Source organism: Misgurnus anguillicaudatus, chromosome 5 (assembly GCF_027580225.2).
Source record: "Misgurnus anguillicaudatus chromosome 5, ASM2758022v2, whole genome shotgun sequence".
In the NCBI taxonomy this organism is placed as follows: Eukaryota; Metazoa; Chordata; class Actinopteri; order Cypriniformes; family Cobitidae; genus Misgurnus; species Misgurnus anguillicaudatus.
Genome location: NC_073341.2, coordinates 23576457 through 23596702, shown reverse-complemented (window position 1 = coordinate 23596702; position 20246 = coordinate 23576457). Strand labels below are relative to the sequence as shown.

Below are 20246 nucleotides of genomic sequence, written 5' to 3'. Positions count from 1 at the left end.
CCTTGATCACATGAAAAAGTGGAGACCGCCCCCTCCATCATTTGAACTGTGAAAAGCGCAATCTGCTGCAGTGACGTCACAATCGTGTTGCATTGTGGTATATAGAGCTGCCTGAAGTGTACATATGAAGTAGACTCTGTCAAAATCAAGGGAACCAGGGTCCGTCCATATAAACTTCCCTCGTCCACTTGACCAAGTGGAAAGCACTTCAAAATGGCGACAGGGATTCCCTCGAGGGTAAGTGTTTAGGGAAGTTTGCGAGTGCGTGTCTAAAACTGGAGTGGAACGCAGCCCTGTTCACCATTACCCGGAAATAAAGCACTTATACTGTATTCTGGTGTGCATCTTGAGGCAATGCAGTGGCACTAATATATTTTAAGATATGTTCGTGCAAGCAGTTTTCATTTACGACGGGTCAAACATGCATTTTAGTCTGAGGCTAGGCTTGTTCCATGTCCAGGTATCTTCCCCTAATATAAAAAAAATTGTCCATGTAACATATTAAGGATTTTGTTCTGCCTTGCCTAAGGTGAGACCTTGACAGTGAGCCAAATGTAACCTTATAGTCCTAATGAAAAATGTACAAAAATGCTGGAGGAACAGGTGTAAACGTTGTAAAAAGATAAGTAAAACAGAATAGAATGTGCTCTTGTCAGTATTAAAGGAATAGTTCACCCAAAAAGGAAAATTCTGTGATCATGTTGTTGCAAACCTGTATAAATTTCTTTGTTCTGATAAACACATGATATTTTGAGGAATGTGTGGCAATTTGAAAAAAAATAAAAAAAGAATGAAAAAATAGCACCTTATGTTTTGAATGGATACACAGTATTTGTTTACTTCCGTTTTTTGGGAATGGATGACGTGCTATAGTCACGTGGTGAAGGAAAGGAGATAAAAGGGAGTGTGACGAGCCCGGAAGTACCGCGTCTAAGAAGTGTTTGTGTTTACCTGATGTGAGTGTTGGCCTGCTGTGGAAGGACGGACGGACGGCGTTTGGTCAGAAGAAGTGCTTGTTGTTAATACCGGAGCGAGCGACACGGAGCTTTGCTCAGATTCTCAGATTCCCGGATCGACAGCTTATGAGCTAAACTATCGACCGAATGAGATTCGCCGACTTTGTGTGTCCCAGGGGTTCCTTACACTCCACTTCAGTGAGATTCATCACAGCAAAACTTGGGTTAGTGTCTGTACTCCATCGTTATCCACGCTCATTCATCCACCACTACACACGCACATCATAACATGCACACACTATTCACATCTGCACATTCAAGCGTGTTTGTTTGTTTGTTTTTCTTATTTGTGTTAGTCGTTGTTTTCTATTGTCATGATTTGCAAGTAAATGAGATGTTTATATGTATAAAATCCACTTAATATGTACGTAATGTTTCTTTTCTTTTTTATGTACAATGTATGAATGATGTGGGACACGAATCTGCCAGTTCGGAAACGAACCAGAGACGCGGTCACTACAGGATTGTGAAGACGTGTTTTTTTGTGTTTTTTTATGAATGAACTAATAAACTGCATTGATGTGGACTGCTATTGAGACTTTGTTTTTTGTGTGGTAACGGATGGTTTTTGCTATCTGGGATTTACCTAACTCTTTCACTTTGACAGGGTTAAACCTGTCTGGCGCCCGAACATTTTGTTTTTTTTATGATAAAATTACCTTTGCCAGTCTACCTAGGTGTGTGAAAGACGCACATCACGTGACCAAACGGTGGCGCAGCGGTAGTGCGTTAGGCCGCCGCGTGGTAGACCCGGGTTCGAAACCCGCCTAGGCCAAAGTTTTTTTTATAAAGTAAATTGAGTTAGGGCGACCACCGTTACAGAGTGGCACACGAACAGGGACCTTGAACTTAAAACCTTGAACTTAAAGACTTGAACTAAAACAATTACTTTTCAAAGAGAAACTTTTGCACATGAATGTGAACATTTAACCTTGAATGTGGGATTTTGAGCAAGTTTTGAAAATGCTTGTGGTTTGTTGAATATAAGGGAAAAAAAACATTGAAACTGTGAATTGGGAAATGTTTGCAATGTTTGAAATGAAACTGTGAATATACATGTGGTTTTGTGGATTTTTGTTATTTTGAGGGAAAATTGTGTTTAAGTGGTACAGACAAAAAAAAACAAATGCTTATTTTGCCTGTGAAAATTGGGGTGTAAATTTTTTGTGTGTGACAATTATCAAGTAATAGTTTCTTTGGGGTAAAATACTGTGTCTGCCCATTTGGAAAAAATACCTTGTGTTTTGTGGAAACTGTGGTGTAAAGAAAATACTGGCACACACACATTTACTGATTTACATTTATTGATTTTCTCCCCAACATTTTGGTTAACACACACACACACACCAAACATGGCTGCAACTCCTCCTTCCCCATCTACCTTCGTGGAAATGGAGTCTCCACCAGACATCTCAACTCCAGTATGGAGACCTGCCCAGCAACCATTGCTACCTCCCCCAAGACCTCCTACTCTTACACCTGCATTTTATAATATTCCAACACCACGTGGCTCAGCCTATCCAAGAACTCATGTGCATTTGTCTCCTTCTGCTCCAACTGGCGGTGCTTCTGTGCAAACGCACACATGGGTATCTCAAGTGGATGATATGCAACTATGTAGCACATCAGGAGCTGAAACCCCTTCTTCAGTGTCTCAGCATGCTTTGCCAAATACCCTGCCAACTCCAGGAAGAGAAATACAACAGGTCACAACTCATTTACAAGGGAATTGGGATACCTTAATTGATTGTATGAAGGAACAACATAAGTCAGTGAGTGAACTTACCAGGGAAGTGAAGGCTGCTGCTTCTCACCACAAAAGCCAGATTGTTGATCTTTCTACACAAGTGGAGGACAATAGAAGACAAATCTTCACTCTGTTTTCCACTGCCAGGCAACAAGAGGAGTCTGAATTAGATAACCTGACGAAGGCCATGAAACAGATGATCACAGATGAATTCCAGAAGGTGGAATCTACATTAGTGTCAGAGGTACGCTTCATGATTGATCAGCTACAGTCAGAGGTTCAGCAGGACATTAAAGCTGTTCTACAAGCGTTTCAAACCAGTCAAGATCATCTAACCACAGAACTCCAGCATTGTGTTACTCAAACTGACAAATTGGTCATTGATGTAAAAGAACTAACCGGTGAAGTTGAAAAAGGTTTTCAAAGTGTCAAGAAGACAAGTGAGGAACAACTGAAGTCCAGTGTATCAGTACCACCAGTGCCTAGTTCTACCATTTCAGCATCTCCGCCATCTGATTCTACTCCTGTAACTGGGGTGTCTGCTCCAGCCTCTCTACCAGCACCTATGGTTAAAAGTGACCACATTAAATTAACCTTTCCTACTTTTGGAAGGCCTTCTGATGATGCAGACCCACTATTATATCTCACCAAATGTCAAGATTTTTTGGCCCTTCATCCCCTACCAGATGCAGATATTTTGGCTACTTTTCGTACTGTCTTATACGGAACAGCACGGGACTGGTGGGAAGTAAGTCGAACAAACATAACTACATGGAATGGTTTTGAGGCTGCATTCTTATCTGCTTTCCTTTCTGAGGACTACGAAGACGAGCTAGCAGAACGTGTTCGTACTAGAGTTCAAGGAGACACAGAAACAATTAGAGATTTTTCCTTTTCCTACAGAGCTCTCTGCAAAAGATGGAAGGCAGACTTAACTGAAGGTGAAATTGTTAAAATGATATTGAAGAATATAAAGCCATACCTCGCCAGCCAACTACGTAGCCGAGTGACTACAGTGGAAGAACTGGTTAAACTGGGTCACCAGCTCGAGAAGGATTTTGAGCAACAGCTTCGCTATGAAGACCGTATGGGCCTTAAACAGTCCTCACCCTCACAAAGACCTCCTTTAAATCGACCTACTGAAAAAATGCCAGTTCAGTGTTGGAGATGTAGAGGACAGCATCCACCAGGTAAATGTCCCCACTATACCTCTCCACAGTCACCTCAGATGTCTGGTTCACAGTACCCCAACAGTGGAAAGCATCATCATCACTCTAAATCAAGTGGTCAACCTTCCAACAGCTCTGTTGCTGCAACGAAAGCACATCACCAATCAGCCAACAAGAAAAACCCCTCCTCTATACCGTCTAACGAAAAAGTGATTGAACCTCAACAACTAATTGTACCCATCCGTATTGATGCCTGGGCGGGTAAGGCTATTGTGGATACTGGTGCAAGCTATACCCTGATTAATGAGAACCTTATGAGGCAGTTTATCTCATTAGACCAACTCCAAACATGGTCCCTTGGTCCTCTTTACCTGGCAAATGGGAAAGCAGAGGTTCCATTAGGATGGTTCAATACTACCATACATCTTCATAATCAGTCTTTTACTATACCTGCTGCCGTTCTTTCAACCCACGCCTTAGCTTATGCTGTGGTCCTGGGTTTGGACTTTATCTTCTTCAGTGGTCTGCAAATCAATGTGATTGACCAAAAATATTCTTTCAAGATTGCCCCTTCTGAAGACTATCCTTTTCAACTAGGAAATGCAAGTGTTCCACCAGTTGTTGATTCACAATCCTGGAAAGGAAGACAACAACTCAAGGAAAACAAACAAAGCCTCTCGCTATTAACCGCTGTTCCTCCATCAGGTCGCCTGCTGTCTCTACAACCTGATATTTCAACTGATGCTCTATCTAGGTCATCTACAATCTCCAGTTGTAACTTGTATGCAGGCAACAAAGATCCAGAACTGCCGTGGTCTGATGTTGACTTGTGGAAGGAGCAACAGGAAGACCTTGAAGTTATAAAACTCATGCAAGCAATATCTGAAAATTGTGCAGATCTAAAGGATCAATATGAAGTGATAGAGGGAAAACTGTATCAAAAGACATACCTGTCAAACAACCAGCTGCACTACAGAGTTTACCTTCCCAGCAGTCTCAGATCCTCATTCCTGCAACACTACCATTCCAGCCCTCTAAGTGGTCATGGAGGGATCTTCAAAACTTATAAGAGGCTCCAGAATGTGGCTTTCTGGCCAGGCATGTGGTCTGACGTGAAACGTCATGTGAGAGCATGCACAACCTGTCAAACATTGAAAAGTGATACTCAAAAACCTGCCGGAAAACTGCAACAAATCACTACGACTCGCCCAAACCAAATGCTGGGAGTCGACATTATGGGTCCTTTGCAACGGAGTACCAGCCAAAAAATACTTGTCTTTGTCGATTACTACTTTCGTTGGGTGGAATTGTTCCCAATGCGGAGTGCTACTGCCCAGAATATTGCCACTATCTTCCGAAAAGAAATTCTGACTCGATGGGGTGTACCAGATTTCATCATCTCAGACAGGGGTGTCCAATTTGTTTCTTCTGTTTTCAAAGAGCTGTGTGAGAATTGGAGCATTACTCCCAAATTAACTACTGCTTACCACCCACAAACCAATCTTACAGAGAGAATCTTAATCGCAACCTCAAGACCATGATGGCTGCCTATGTGGAAGACAACCACAAAAAAAGGGGACCAGTTCTTACCTGAATTCCGTTTTGCTTTAAATTCAGCTGTGCAAGAAAGCATTGGACTAACGCCAGCAGAACTCCAACTTGGCAGAAAACTCCAAGGTCCTATGGACAAAATCCTGCATAACACTAATTTGACTCCAGATGCTGATTCCTATGATGTAGTTCATCATCTTCATCAACTGCAACAGCAAGCCAAAGAAAACAGTGAGAAAGCCAAGAAGAGACAACTGAGAAATTATAACAACAAAAGGAGAGACTTAACATTCAAAGACAAAGATCGTGTATGGTTACGTAACTTCCCTCAGTCTAGTGCATTACATAATTTTTCTGCAAAATTAGCACCAAAATGGAAGGGGCCTTACCGTATTGTGCAGCAACTGGGTCCGGTGAATTATCGAATAGCCCTGGAAGACACCGGAGAGGATGTACGTACAGCGCATGTCTGTAACTTAAAAATGTGCTTTCCTACAGCTGAGGAGTTGGAGTCTCAGGAAAAGGACAAACTTTGCCAGTTGTTTCAAGACGCCTCTGATGAGGATGAGGAGTTCCTAGGTTTCTAACCTATTTTGTTTTTGAGTTTTTTGTGTTGTTTTGATGTTTGTTTTCGTCCAACCATAGGTTGTTTTTTTTCCAGGGGGGGAGAGTGTGGCAATGTGAAAAAAATAAAAAAAGAAAGAAAAAAATAGCACCTTATGTTTTGAATGGATGCACAGTATTTGTTTACTTCCGTTTTTTGGGAATGGATGACGTGCTATAGTCACGTGGTGAAGGAAAGGAGATAAAAGGGAGTGTGACGAGCCCGGAAGTACCGCGTCTAAGAAGTGTTTGTGTTTACCTGGTGTGAGTGTTGGCCTGCTGTGGGAGGACTGACGGACGGCGTTTGGTCAGAAGAAGTGCTTGTTGTTAATACCGGAGCGAGCGACACGGAGCTTTGCTCAGATTCTCAGATTCCCGGATCGACAGCTTATGAGCTAAACTATCGACCGAATGAGATTCGCCGACTTTGTGTGTCCCAGAGGTTCCTTACACTCCACTTCAGTGAGATTCATCACAGCAAAACTTGGGTTAGTGTCTGTACTCCATCGTTATCCACGCTCATTCATCCACCACTACACACACACATCATAACATGCACACACTATTCACATCTGCACATTCAAGCGTGTTTGTTTGTTTGTTGTTCTTATTTGTGTTAGTCGTTGTTTTCTATTGTCATGATTTGCAAGTAAATGAGATGTTTATATGTATAAAATCCACTTAATATTTACGTAATGTTTCTTTTCTTTTTTATGTACAATGTATGAATGATGTGGGACACGAATCTGCCAGTTCGGAAACGAACCAGAGACGCGGTCACTACAGGATTGTGAAGACGTGTTTTTTTGTGTTTTTTTATGAATGAACTAATAAACTGCATTGATGTGGACTGCTATTGAGACTTTGTTTTTTGTGTGGTAACGGATGGTTTTTGCTATCTGGGATTTACCTAACTCTTTCACTTTGACAGGGTTAAACCTGTCTGGCGCCCGAACATTTTGTTTTTTTTATGATAAAATTACCTTTGCCAGTCTACCTAGGTGTGTGAAAGACGCACATCACGTGACCAAACGGTGGCGCAGCGGTAGTGCGTTAGGCCGCCGCGTGGTAGACCCGGGTTCGAAACCCGCCTAGGCCAAAGTTTTTTTTATAAAGTAAATTGAGTTAGGGCGACCACCGTTACAAATGTTTGTAATCAAACCGATCGTAGGCCCCATTGACTTCCATAGTAGGAGAAAATAATACTATGGAAGTCAATGGGGCCTCTGATTGGTTTGGTGTATGCCCTGATATGCCTTGAGCTTTTTAAGAATGTGGGTACACTTTAAATGTCTTTAATTCAATTGTGAATCTTTCCCCTTGCCCAAACTGTGCATGTGTGCACTCAGTTTGCATCCCTTTTAGGTCTCATCATGTTTCATTAATTCAACCCAGTGGTTTTTGATAGACTTGTATACTAGGTTGTTAAATTTTTGTGTTTAATGGTTAAAGGCAACATTTATCTTGTCAATTACCTTGTTTTGTTTTGCCAGATACAAAACACATTTTCTCCTTAATTTTACTTGCTCAAAGCCATCAGCTTTCATCTGAGTGACACCTTTGAGATTGATTACAGCACATCTTCTCATTAATAGCATGACACATAGTAACTTACCCCCGTATTCATCTCTGTCATTGAACCGAATTTAATTTTCAATAACTGGCTACTTTTTATTTAGTTTCTGTAGTACGTTATAAAGTTTGTACTGTATTACTTACAAGTTTATAGTATAGTAAATATGTGATGTTTATTCTTTACATACTCTATGTGGCATAGTCCGCGTGTACACCCAGACATCAAACTCCAAATGTGCTTGTTAAACGTTTATTTCAAAACCGGATAGTAGGAAGCTGGTTCTCTCTTTGCTGCTATAAATGTTTACACTAGATGTTAAAGCATGCCTGCAGGGATTTGCTACCTTTTAGACATCGGTGAGGTCAGGTACTGATGTTCGGTCTGGCTCTCAGTAGGCGGCCCAATTCATCCTAAAGGTGTTTGGTGGGGTTCAGGTCAGGGCTTTGTTCAGGACACTCATGTTCTTTCACACCAGACTCTTATGGACCTCCACATTGTATGTACAGGAGCATTATCATAGAGAAACAGAAAAGCTGTATCCACCTAAAATAGCTGTGCGAGGAGGCTGCTTATACTTGATTTGATGCTCTTGTTAATAATGGATGTAGCTGAAATAGCCAGTCCTGATAATTAAAAGAGGGTGTCCACATACGTTTGGCCATTAAGTATATATTACCATTTCTATACTGTACAGTAGATAGAAATAAATAGATTTTCCTTTTTTAATCTTTATTGCTTTTATAACTATGTACACAAGTTGCATAATTTGAAACCTCACTGAGCTACGAGCTGAAATTTCACTGCGTCTGCCATCTAACATTGTAAGATCTCGGGTCACTGTAATTACCCCTGAGAATATTGATTCCTCCAAGCTTATCTCACGCTCAAAGACAGCTGTACAAGTTCACCGTCTTTCTTAAATGGAGGTGAGAGACAGTGTGTCAAATTTGGTTTGACAAAGATATGATTCGTGAGTTTTTAAATGCTCCATTCAAAAGCAAATGAAAACCTGTGGCGTAGGTTATTGCCATTCATACACTAGAAAAGAAGGTTAAAATTGCAATTGCTTGTTTCTTTGAGACTAATGCACTTTTTACAGCATTAGAATATCCTTTTCAAAGAGCAAAACAATTAGTCTGGCACAGCAATCTATGGCAAGACTCACGACTCACGTCCCTTATTATAGTTTCCTTTACTCGGGGCATCCACAATCCGAGCACGCACAGTCATTGGTTAACATGTTTTACTTATTTGCATGAGATTCAGCCTTGCTCAGTTATCCGGTGTAATTAAATAAATGTCAATGAATGTAATTTGCGTAGACTACCAGTGAAATTTGCCATGTAGCACTTAAGGAAAAATACGAGAGGGTTCTGTGGGTTTTTTTTCCATCCAAGCAGTGGAAAATCCAGGCTGTCAACTATTAGTGCAGATTAAATAAAGGTCATGAAATTATTTGATTGACAAGGCCTGGTGTGGTTTTATTAAAAAATAAAATATGGTATGGCAACCATTTCAGATATATTACACAGCAATAATCTCAATAATCTTCACCCTCTAAATGAGAAAATCATCATTAGTGTGGCATTTTGTCAAAACAGTGATTAGATAAAAGGTGAATTTTAAATTACTATCTCATAATATAGGACCGAAATGGTGTTGCAGACCCGTCTGCACAGAATATGAATTGGACTTTAAACTAATACAGACTGTGAGTGTCTGTGATTATTCTGGCATTCAGAAACAGCTGCAAGGACACGCCTCCCTTTTGTTTTGTCAGTCAACACACAATACTTTAGAAGAAAATACACCTTTTGAAGGACTTTCAAGAACATGCTTTGTAATTGGGCTGTTGTTTGAAGTTGCGTCTTTCCGTGAAAGGAGCCCTTATCTCAACGTTCCCATTTGATGTTGTGCTACCAAAGTGGCAGTTTCATAGATGAGTACTTTAAAAACAAAGACTAGCTGTACTGACCCATTCAGACTGCAACCGAATGTGCCACATCCAAATGTACTGCTACAAGGTTAATTTGTCATTATTGTGTTAGTAAAATAGACAATTGCTGCTCTATGCAGTAATGCATAACAAGGTCTGTGTTCTGAAGAAATGCAGGAAAATCAACATGATCTATTTTATCATCAAAGTGTGATCTAGTTACTATTTTGGGGCTTATATATAAATTCCTGCTTATTATTATTCCTGATTAAACACAAAATTTTGTTTATTTAATTTTATAATTCACTCATAAATAAAAAAAACCCTGTTTCAAACCATGTGACCGACTCCCAGCAAGCAATAGCTGTTACTTCACCAACTAAGTTAACTGTAGACCTGATATAGTCTGGCTATAAGTAACCCACTTCTAGCCAAAATAACCTTGAATTTGGTTACACGTCATTTTTGCCTAATAACTTGCTAGATGTATGATATTCCAAAATGTAAGCGAAGTCAGCAGTGACTACAAATTGTTTCATTTATCTTTTTATATCATTTATTTTGGGGCAATGCTTGAACATTCGTTTGCACCGATAGCCCAAATGTTGTCTTGTTTTAACCTAGAGGTCTTATAAGTGCACAGTTGCTTGCTAGAATTTCTTGCTTGCAAAAAACAGGAGGATTGAAAATAAGCTTACTGGTTGTTCTGTTACCATTTTAATCCAGTTCCTTTAATTATTATGTTTTGTTAATAAATCTTTAAGCTCACTTGGAATCCATGGGTTTTGCTTCGTCCCTTGAGCCACTGGAGTTGTAACAGTGAGGAATAAAGCTTGACATGTAGGACATAAAAGTGATATGGAGATGTTATGGTCAGTGTGTCATATGGACCAATTTTACACCACATTCCATATTATTTTGCGCATGCCATTTTTGTTTATTTTCCAATACAGTCAGTACGTTTAGAAATTTTATTTTACCCTCAACACTTACAGTATATGAGAGTTTGGATGTTATTCTATTTAAATGAAATTAAAATGTCAAAAGATACTTTAATACTTTGAAATATATGCAAAATATGCTGTTCCAAATTATTAAGCAAGTTGTAGTTATCATATAATATGGGTATGAAAAAAGATCTTTCTAAAGACAAAAAGTGTGCACTATCTTAAAAAAGCAAATTACTTCCTATAACAATTTATATTTGGTGGATCAAATTATTGAACTATTATAAGATTTATAAGTGATTCACAGTACAGAAAGATTTGACTATGTAAAGGCTTTTAAAAATATATTTTTAGGAAAATATTAGGAAAAGGTAGCAATAAAAAGCCACTGTTAAGAAGCAAACATGTCTTTAACACATTGACTCCTAAAATGCCTAAAACCTGTGTTATTCTAGGATAAATATCCTTATCTCTTGAGGGTTTTCAGAAAAAACGTCTACCAAAAACGTAATATCTAAGCCTCTGTAGCACTTGAAACATGAAATAAAAGTAACTGTGATATGCTCATATATTATTATGTAACTTGTGTAAATGCATTATTTATTTTACATTGTGTTTGTGTTTTGGACAATGTTTCTTTTGTGTCCATGCAGCACATTTGACATATATCTGTTTTTAGATCATTATAATCCATTATATCATTATAAATTTGGTTAATAATTTGGAACAGCATATTTTGCATATTTTTAAAGTATTAAAGTATCTTTTGACATTTTTAGTTTCATTTAAATAGAATAACAAGTGTTGAGGGTAAAATACAATTTGTAAACTTACTGACTGTATTAGAAAAAAAATGTGCATAATAATTTGGAGAGCGGTGTATACTTTAATACAATGCAATTTCTATTGCAACTGCATGAAAAAGAGAAAAAATTGTTAAAATGTAAATTTTTATTTCTCCAAAAGAAAATCATATTGAAAATGACATGAAGTCAGTTTTTATTTTTGGGCAAACTAATACTGTGCTGAGAGATATTTATTTATTCTGACTCAGTCTGTTTATTGTGAATCATTTAAAGCTTATACCAACTCTCTTTTTCTCTCTCTTTCCCTTGCTCGCTCGGATTGCTGTTGCTTTGCTGCCAACTTTGGGAAACGCAGGTAAGATATCAATTTACTCGCATTATACTCATGTCGTGAGTTTGAGGTGGGATGCAATTAATATCAATTTTTTTTTTTTGCATTTTTGCATCAAATGGGAAGTAATGCATGCTGCAAAGAAATTAAACACTATTCTTCTTTAAAGGGTCAGTTTATACTTAAATTAAAATTCTGTCATTAATTACCTACCATCATGTTGTTAAACACCGTTAGACCTTTGTTCATCCTCAAAACCCAAATTGAGATATTTTGATACGGGTGCTTCCATGTACTGACCTGCTTTGTGATGTTTAAGGATGTGTCTGAGGCCAAAAGTAAAAGAAGCCATAAGTGTATTTGTTAAGGTCCAGACTGCTGATTCATTCCTGGCAGTCAAACTTGCCTCGTCAGCTTGCCAAGACGTACAACGGCCATAAGAATTGCGCATTTCATTTATGTCAGTGAAATCGCTTGGGAATTTTATGGGCTACTGTTATTCTGACCATTGGCACCACGGGAGCACCCCTATAAAAGCAGCCGCAAGGTTAACTTGCCGTTTCTGCCCCACATTATAGCTTTCACATAATGTAAGCGAAGGTAGGCAGGTCCCGCTGTGTTTAGTGGCGCAGTCTTTCTTCAGTCATGGAGCAGACGGATAAGTTACAGGATGGTGGGAGGTGAGTCAACAGCTGAGCTTGAAAGAGTGGGATTCATCAACAGAGACCGTGGAGAAAGGATTTGACAACTACTTCGACTTTGCATCAGCCAATACCGGTGGTCTTATCACTCATAAGCCGAGACTGCTCACTCAGTATGCATCATAGCTATATTTATAGATCTGGTTTGTTGGTAAAGATTCTGTTGCTCAGCGTGGTTTCACTTGCAGAGTGGATACTGTATATATGATGGGTTGGCATAGTAGTGTAGCTATTAATGGTTTTCAATGATATCCAGAGAAAAACCATGAAAAATACAAAGGAACATTTGTGAGAGTATCTATAACAGTCTAAGCTATAGGGCCCTATCTTGCACCCAGCGCAATTGACTTTGTCAGTGACGCATGTATCATTTCGTATTTTGCACCGGCGCACAGCGGGTTTTTCCCCTCACAGACGCACGTCGGCAAACTTGGGAATGAACTTGCGCTCCCTGGGCGGTTCAGCGCAAAAAAGGAGGCGTGTTCCGGCGCAAACCATCCCTGATGCTATTTTGCAGTTTTAAAAAACAATTGCGCTACTAACCAAAAAAAAGTAGTCTAAAGTCAGTGGCGCGTTGCGCGTGGTTCATTATGCTATTTTAAGGGCGCATGCTTGACCATAATGTATAGCGTGCACAACGTGCATTGCTTATCTAATCTACACAGATGCAACAGTTATTTTTGCAAATCATAAATTGTTACACTAAAAACTATTAACACATGAGATAAGGGAAATCATAGTGGTGAGCATTGTGGTGATAGTTTTTATTTATTGTGTGGCTGCGTTAAAAAAATTCTCATGCAAATAACGATTAAAATATTTTCATAAGTTTGTTGTGTGGCTGTATTACGTTTATTTTGTGTAAATAATAATTAAATTGTTTTCATATGAAAACCTTAATGTATATGAACTTGATTTGTAAGTGTACTTTGGGGTTGGACCTTACTTGCGTTTCTTGGGTCCGATTTCAAAGCCCCAAACCCTTTCAGCGGTGAGGGTGGACGCAGCGATGTCCTCTGGCGTCAGGTCATGTGTAGAGGCAGATCCACCTCCCGTTACACGGCGTGCCCGATTTATGCTGGCAAGCTTGGGATTCCCCCGTCTCCTGACATCATTGTAGCGGATGCCAGCTGATGAGACAATTGTGGCTATTTCCTCTCACGCCTGTTTAACCTACGCTGATTTGGGCGGGTTTCTCCCATCCCCATACAAAACAACTTCTCTGTCTTTGACTGCTCTTACAAGAACGTGGGTCTCCTCAGCTGTGAACCGCTCCTGGCGTGCGCCTGGTAAATCCGTCATTATAATAGCAACCCGCCATGGAACTTGCGCCCTTGCGTTTAAAGGGAATGTTGGATAGCGTTTTGATTGATTTATTTGACGTTACGCCCAAACCACACCTATGAATAATGAACCTACTTCAGACCAACCCCTTATTGATTTGCGCCTGGCGCAAGACTTCCCAGATAGCAGTCAGTTCTGGGCCGATTCTGGCTTTTTTCCGCCAGTGTCGGCTGAAAGCCGGACAGATTTTTAGTGTATGCGCCAGAACTGGCCCAGATGAGGAAATAGTATACCAGTAGTAAACACTATTTATAGCTGTTGGCCCGAGTGTAAGCATACTCAGCTGAAGTCCGGGTCTATTAAAGTAGCGTTTCAGTGTAATCGGGCCAAATCTGGCATTGTGTAGTCGGACCGACTACATTGCATTGTGCCTGGACCGATTATGGTTTGATATGATACTGCCAAGATGTGTATGATGTCAGAAATTCAGTATGTGGCCCGATACCAGTGGAACTGACACATGCCGGTTGTAACGCTGTTTGGCGGCAATTTAAAAATGTTTATGCTTCAGACGGACAGATACAGTACACGGCCCGATTCCGTGATGCGGCAATCAGCCCTCTAGCTGTTGAACGGCAACATCCCGACTGCTGTTATGATTTGAATCAAGCAGAGCACAAAGCTGAGCTCCCGTTCGACACAGACACCATCATCAATAACTGGTAAGTCACTGATTTAGTTTTTATATGTTAAAAATGCATGATAACAATGAAAAGGAATTGTTTGCTACATATTCAAAACCGTGAATTTTCCTGCATGTTTAGCCAGCTATCACGTTAGCTTAAATATTGTTGTTAGTAAGCTGAATCCATTAAGAAAGATGTAAATAACCAGTCGTCGTTCACGTGCAGGTTAACAGGTTTTTAATAATCAAGCAGAGAATCCAGACACACGTTCGTATCTTCATAAAAAGGAGCAGTACACACCTCATTTGAGCTAAAGTAGTTAAGAAGTTAAAGAGCACCCTGCTGAAAAATCCAGCATCAAACCAGCATGGGAATTATGATGGTCTTTGCTGGTGGTCACCATTATAACAGCACCAAAACACAACATATGCTGTGGCTTGCTGGTATGACCAGCATGGGATGCTGGTGCTAATGCTGGTTTGGTGATGGTCCTGGTTTGAGGCTGTTTAGCTGGTGTTCACTAGCAAACCAGCACTAAAACACAACATATGCTGGTCTTGCTGGTATGCTGTTTTTTTCAGAAGGGCACATTTTTCAGATTCACGAATTTACACACCCTTTGATGTGTAAGTGTTAAAGACATGTGAACGATGTGCAAATGTACAAAACCTTACACTGTAAAAAATTTGCTGTAATTATGCAGCTGGTTGCCAGTAACTTACTGTAGAAGTTAAAGACTGAAAATGTTTCATGTTAATTTAACTTTGAACAAACTGTTGCCAGTAAATAACATAAATGTAAAATCTACAGTAAGTTACTGGCAGCTAGTTGGCAGTAACACCCAGTAATACTGTAATTTCTACAGAAATTTTTTACAGTGTAAGTAAACAATGACGCCAGTTATCTTCTTCAACTTAAATCTCTTTTCTTGGACTACAACAAACACACAACAGTTTACTTCTATGGATTGCACACAACTTTTCTTAAATTAGCACACAAAAATAGCATGCATCACCTCTTTGATATAAGCAATCAACTACTGTATGACCTGTGTCCTGTATGAAACTATTACCAACTATTAAGACTATAAATCTGTTTCAGGTTAACTGGTTGGGGCTTATTGGCGGGACAGATGTACGAGACTGCACATGGCATATATTGAAGAGGGCGACCGACAACTCCCTGGCTTAAAACCTCAACTGGATGGAAAAGACTTTATTTGCCACCCTCTAACTCAGAGAGGTAGTGATTGGTAAATATATCTGTTAATTATTTGTTAATAAAAATTAGACATTTCTTTTTAATATGCTCATTAAATGTTAAAGATTTCACAATGACAATATGTATTACTTATTTTAAAGATGCAGTTCGGAGAAGGTCCCTTACAGTTGTGGAGGGGACAATGAAGAGGTGGCTCGATCGAGATGGTGGGTGCAAGAGACAACTTTAGCAAAAGAAAAGCAGTTAGTGTTAGCGCCTGTGTTTGAGTCTGCAAAGGAGAATGTTTTGTGCTGTAAAAAGAGTGGTGGTGTTTTGGTTAAATGTGTTTAACTTGTTTTAATTACTTGGCTTGTGTGTGAGAGGTGTGTGTGCGTGTGGGTTGGTATATGTGGTTTATGGGGAATAGTGTATAATGACATGTTTAATATGCTATAAACATGCTTTACAGGGACACAATACTAAGTGGTACTTTTTCAGATTAAAGACTTCCAACAGATTTTTGTTATGGTTGGGCTTAGGGACTGGGGTAAGTTAAGGCAATAGAATATACAGTTTGTACAGTATAAAATGCATTGTGTCTATGGAATTGTCCCGGTAAACCACATATGCCAATGTGTGTGTGTGTGTGGTGTGTGTGAGAGAGAATTTTTTTCTTTAAATGTTAATTAATTTGTTTTACATGTTGTCTCGCTGTAATTGCTTAAGGGGATAATTCACCCCGTAATTGCTTAAGGGGATAATTCACCCCAAAATTGCAATTTTATCATAAATCACTTCCCCTCTGTCGTTCTAAACCAACAAGTGCTTAGATTGTCTTTAGAACACGTTTTTAGATATTTTTGATGAAAACCGGGAGGCTTCTGTCCGTCCCACCGACTCCAGCAAGCCCCACAATCCATTTAACACAAAAGAATGAAAGACATCGCCAAAAAGTTCAGTGTTCCATCAGTATTTCAATGAAAATTTTTTTCAACAGTTTGTTCTTCTCCTCGGTTGTTCAAAGCCTGTTAACGACCAGACTACGGCGCATCCTGCTGACATCACCTGCTGCTGACGTCACCTGCTGACGTAGTTCCCAGCGTACAGACAGAATAGGCTGCCAAGTAATTTGTACATTTATTTGGGCTGTTTAAGTATTGCTACAATGTTTGCATTATGCTTTAAAAAAAAAGCGTAGAAAAAAAAAAAAAAAAATTGGTAACCACATCAGCAAGTGACGAGAGCTGCAGGTGATGTCAGCAGCATCGCTGTAGTCTGGTCTTGAATACACTTTCAACAACTAAGGAGGAGAACAAATTGTTGAAATTGTTCGTTTTATTTTCTTTGTGCACAAAGTGTTCTTGTCACTTCATAATATTATTATTAAACTACTAAATAACTTTTTGGCGATGTCTTTCATTCTTTTCTGGGAGGCGGATTGTGAGACTGGCTTAGGTCAATGGGACGGACAGAGGCCTCCCGGTTTTCATAGAAAGATTCTGGGAATGTGTTCTGAAGACGATCGGAGCGGTTGGTGGTTTGGAACGACACAGGGGTAAGTGGTTTGTGAGAAAGTTGTAATTTTAAGGGTGAACTATCCCTTTAAAAATGTTTATAAAGTGGGTTATGTGCTTGTAAAATGTGTTGTGTATGAGATATATGTCTGTTTGTATTTGTTGGGTTTTTGTAAAGTGTACTGAATTTGTTAAGAATTAATATGTTCAAAATTACGGTTAATTGTTGGTACATGTTAAAACATGTTCATATTTATGTATTTGTTAACTGTTAATTCACATTAATGTGATGTGTGTATTTTTTTAATAAAAGGCTCTTAATCTTCTTAAATGGGTGTATTTTTCTTGAAAAATAAAAAATATACAATATTTACCAGTTTCTGGGCCACATCTGGCCCAGGGACCATGCAGATGTTGTCAGCCACATAAAACAAAGGGTCTGGGCCAGACCTGGGCCAAATAAGCAACTTAAGTCACTTTACAGTGTGCTAGCCAGACCTGGGCCAAATAAACAATTTAGGTCACTTTACAGTGTGCTGACCAAATCTGGGCCAAGTCAGTATGTAAGATGTATTTTACTGGGTGTGGGCCACAACTGGCCCAGATTTAATAGTTTGATCCAATTTTTAGTGTGTGGGCCAGTTTTGGGCCGGGGACCCAGCCAGAACTGGGCCAGAACTCAAGCAAATATGTGGCCCAGTGGTGGGCCAGCCAGATTTTCCTATCTGGGTTATTTCTCCCGCCGGGAAAATAGCAACAGCGCCCAAGATCCGCCCACAAAGTCACTTGCGCTTTGCGCTTCGCACTTGCATTTCAGATCGTTAAAATAGGGCCCATAGTGTTTCTCATACAATGCTGTGACGGTATCCTAAAGTATGGTATGTTACTATGGTACTTTAATATGTTGAAACTAATGAACACAAGTAAATAAATACCATTGCTAAGTGTCTTACCGCGTTGCACAATAGTATTTCCAAGTATTTGGTACATCTGTACCATGGTATATCCATAGTTCAAGTCCAAAACCCATTGGGATTACCATAGCATCTAAAATGGTACTGTAATAGTACACTGGATACTTTTGTGTGTATAAAAACACATTATTAAATAAGATGATTAGCAGTCTTTCACTTGTGTCATGACATCTTCAAAGAACACCTGAACAAAAGACTAGCCATATTGAAGACCAATCCAATACACCACTTTGGGGTTATAATGTTATTTGTTTTATCTGCATAATTACAGACCGCTGTGTATCACATAGCTTCAGCTCTTACAATCTCCAGCAATGCTAATTGTAAGCATCACTTCCCATTTGTATATGTCAAGCTAATGGTGAATGGCTAGCAAAGAGCATCCCTGGGCCATTGCCTGAATCAACACTGCATATTTTGAATACACAGTCATTTGTTTTCCTCAATAAAGAAACTTCTTTTCCCCAGACTCATTTGTGATAAAATGCTTATGAAGTTTTGAGAGGCAAAAATGATGTTGCTAATCAAGAGTAACGTTTTTTATTCAAATCCCGACACACTCACTGCCAATAACATAGAAAGAGACAGAGAGAGAGTGAGAAATTAAAGTACAAACAGTTTAGTTGAGAGAAGCCAATAGAGACCGTAGCTCTTTTCATTTTTCTGACTCAAATGGGATTTCCATGTATTAATTTCTGTTATTCTCAGGTGATTATGACACCATGAGACATGTGAGCAACATCAAGTCCACCTCACTTAAAACTGCTGAAAGTTACATGTCTATGGGAACTTTAAGGAGGCATTGCTCCCTTGAGTCCTGCCAGCTGTCAGTCAAAGTATTTTTAAACTGGTTGTGTTCTCATTGGAGACTGCAGTTACATTTAGTAATGATATACGAAGGCTAGTCGCGATTAAGGAAAATGTCTGTATGTCTTCTATGGATGTAACGATTAACCGTGCAAATGCGCATTTTCTCTATGAATGAATATGAATGAATTACGGTGAAATCCCGACACATCCGAAAGCCAGGGGGCGCTCTCGTGCAGAAACTCCCTTTGTTTCAGGTATTTTCATGATAATAAAGAATATTTTGATTGATTTTTATTTAACGAGTGTTGCTTTTTTAAATGCACGTTATAAACGACTCCGACTAATGATTTTAGATTGATAAGGACTTCTTACTGATCAAATGCCGTAGTACACGCACAAGCTGTGCATGAAGCACATAATCGCAGCCTTGTGATTCAGATTCAGTTTCAGGCAGGCATTTTTCATGGGACACATTTCATGGGACGCTTTGTGTCGTGCCTAACAACGCCCCTTAGCTGTTATAAAATGCACTGGTAACCCCACTGCTTCTTGGGGCTTATTGCTTTATTGTATCAGGTCATTATTAAAAAGTAAATTCCTAATTTTACTCAAAATCTGGTATCCGTCGTGTTATTTTGTTATCTTTTCTCCTTTTTTTCCCCCAAAACACGATAAACGCCACTCCTACTTCTCTGCAGAATGCAATAAATCCCCTCACCAAATCACAGCGCACCATTCCACGCATTGTAAACAACAATGGTGGCGCATTGAATACACACAGAATCCTAGTTTTCCTCATCTTCTTTGTACTTCGTGATCAACAAACAAACAAAATAATACTTTTGATGGCATTGATAAACCTGTGGTGGTTTTCTGTGGCGGGAAAGAAACGTAAGCCACTCGGCGACGAAAAAATGCCAGCTTTTGCTTTTTCTCCCGACAGCATCAAGTTTCTGTCATGCTAACACATTGACCCCAGGGGATCTTATGAAAAAATTTCCATTATTTTACTCGAAATCAACGAAAATCTAACAGGACCAAAACATTTTACAGCTGATCCCTGTCGAAAAAGTTCAGCGACGACGTCCCAAGTATAACCGCAGCAATGACAGTGTTATTAATATGACAAAGTAAGTGATTTGATTAAAGGAATAGTCTACTCATTTTCAATATTAAAATATGTTATTACCTTAAATAAGAATTGTTGATACATCCCTCTGTCATCTGTGTGCGTGCACGTAAGCGCTGGGGCGCGCTGCGGCGCTTCGATGGCATTTGGCTTGGCCCCATTCATTCAATGGTGCCATTTGGAGATGGGGTTGGAGGTGACCGGGCGCATCAGCGTTTTTCCTATTTAAGACGAGTAGTTATACGAGCAGGTTTGGTGGTGCAGGG

At 39.5% G+C, this 20246-nt stretch overlaps 2 protein-coding genes and 2 long non-coding RNA genes across 9 annotated transcripts in view; all 4 read left to right on the top strand.

Annotated features, from left to right (window-relative positions):
• The window catches only part of grid2 (glutamate receptor, ionotropic, delta 2), a 485524-nt gene that overhangs the window by 196501 nt on the left and 268777 nt on the right, over positions 1 to 20246 (top strand). The window lies entirely within an intron of this gene.
• LOC141364001 (uncharacterized) lies at positions 781 to 6070 on the top strand. The gene is made up of 4 exons (XM_073868201.1): positions 781 to 1180; positions 1446 to 5030; positions 5550 to 5714; positions 5982 to 6070. Exons 2-4 carry the CDS (start codon positions 2369 to 2371, stop codon positions 6068 to 6070), a joined length of 2916 nt encoding a protein of 971 aa, XP_073724302.1. The 5' UTR covers positions 781 to 1180; positions 1446 to 2368.
• On the top strand, positions 6137 to 6942 carry LOC141363949 (uncharacterized). The gene is made up of 2 exons (XR_012369667.1): positions 6137 to 6574; positions 6840 to 6942. It is a non-coding gene; the product is annotated as an uncharacterized lncRNA (long non-coding RNA).
• Positions 13842 to 16253, top strand: LOC129443054 (uncharacterized). Its single transcript, XR_012369666.1, has 3 exons — positions 13842 to 14389; positions 15455 to 15605; positions 15715 to 16253. It is a non-coding gene; the product is annotated as an uncharacterized lncRNA (long non-coding RNA).

Coding starts and splice junctions, on each gene's coding strand:
- LOC141364001 (XM_073868201.1), top strand. CDS start 2,369: ATGGCTGCAACTCCTCCTTCCCCATCTACCTTCGTGGAAATGGAGTCT. Junction 5,031..5,549: donor GAATGTGGCTTTCTGGCCAG/GCATGTGGTCTG, acceptor CTTTAAATTCAG/CTGTGCAAGAAAGCATTGGA. Junction 5,715..5,981: donor ACAGCAAGCCAAAGAAAACA/GTGAGAAAGCCA, acceptor GCTTTCCTACAG/CTGAGGAGTTGGAGTCTCAG.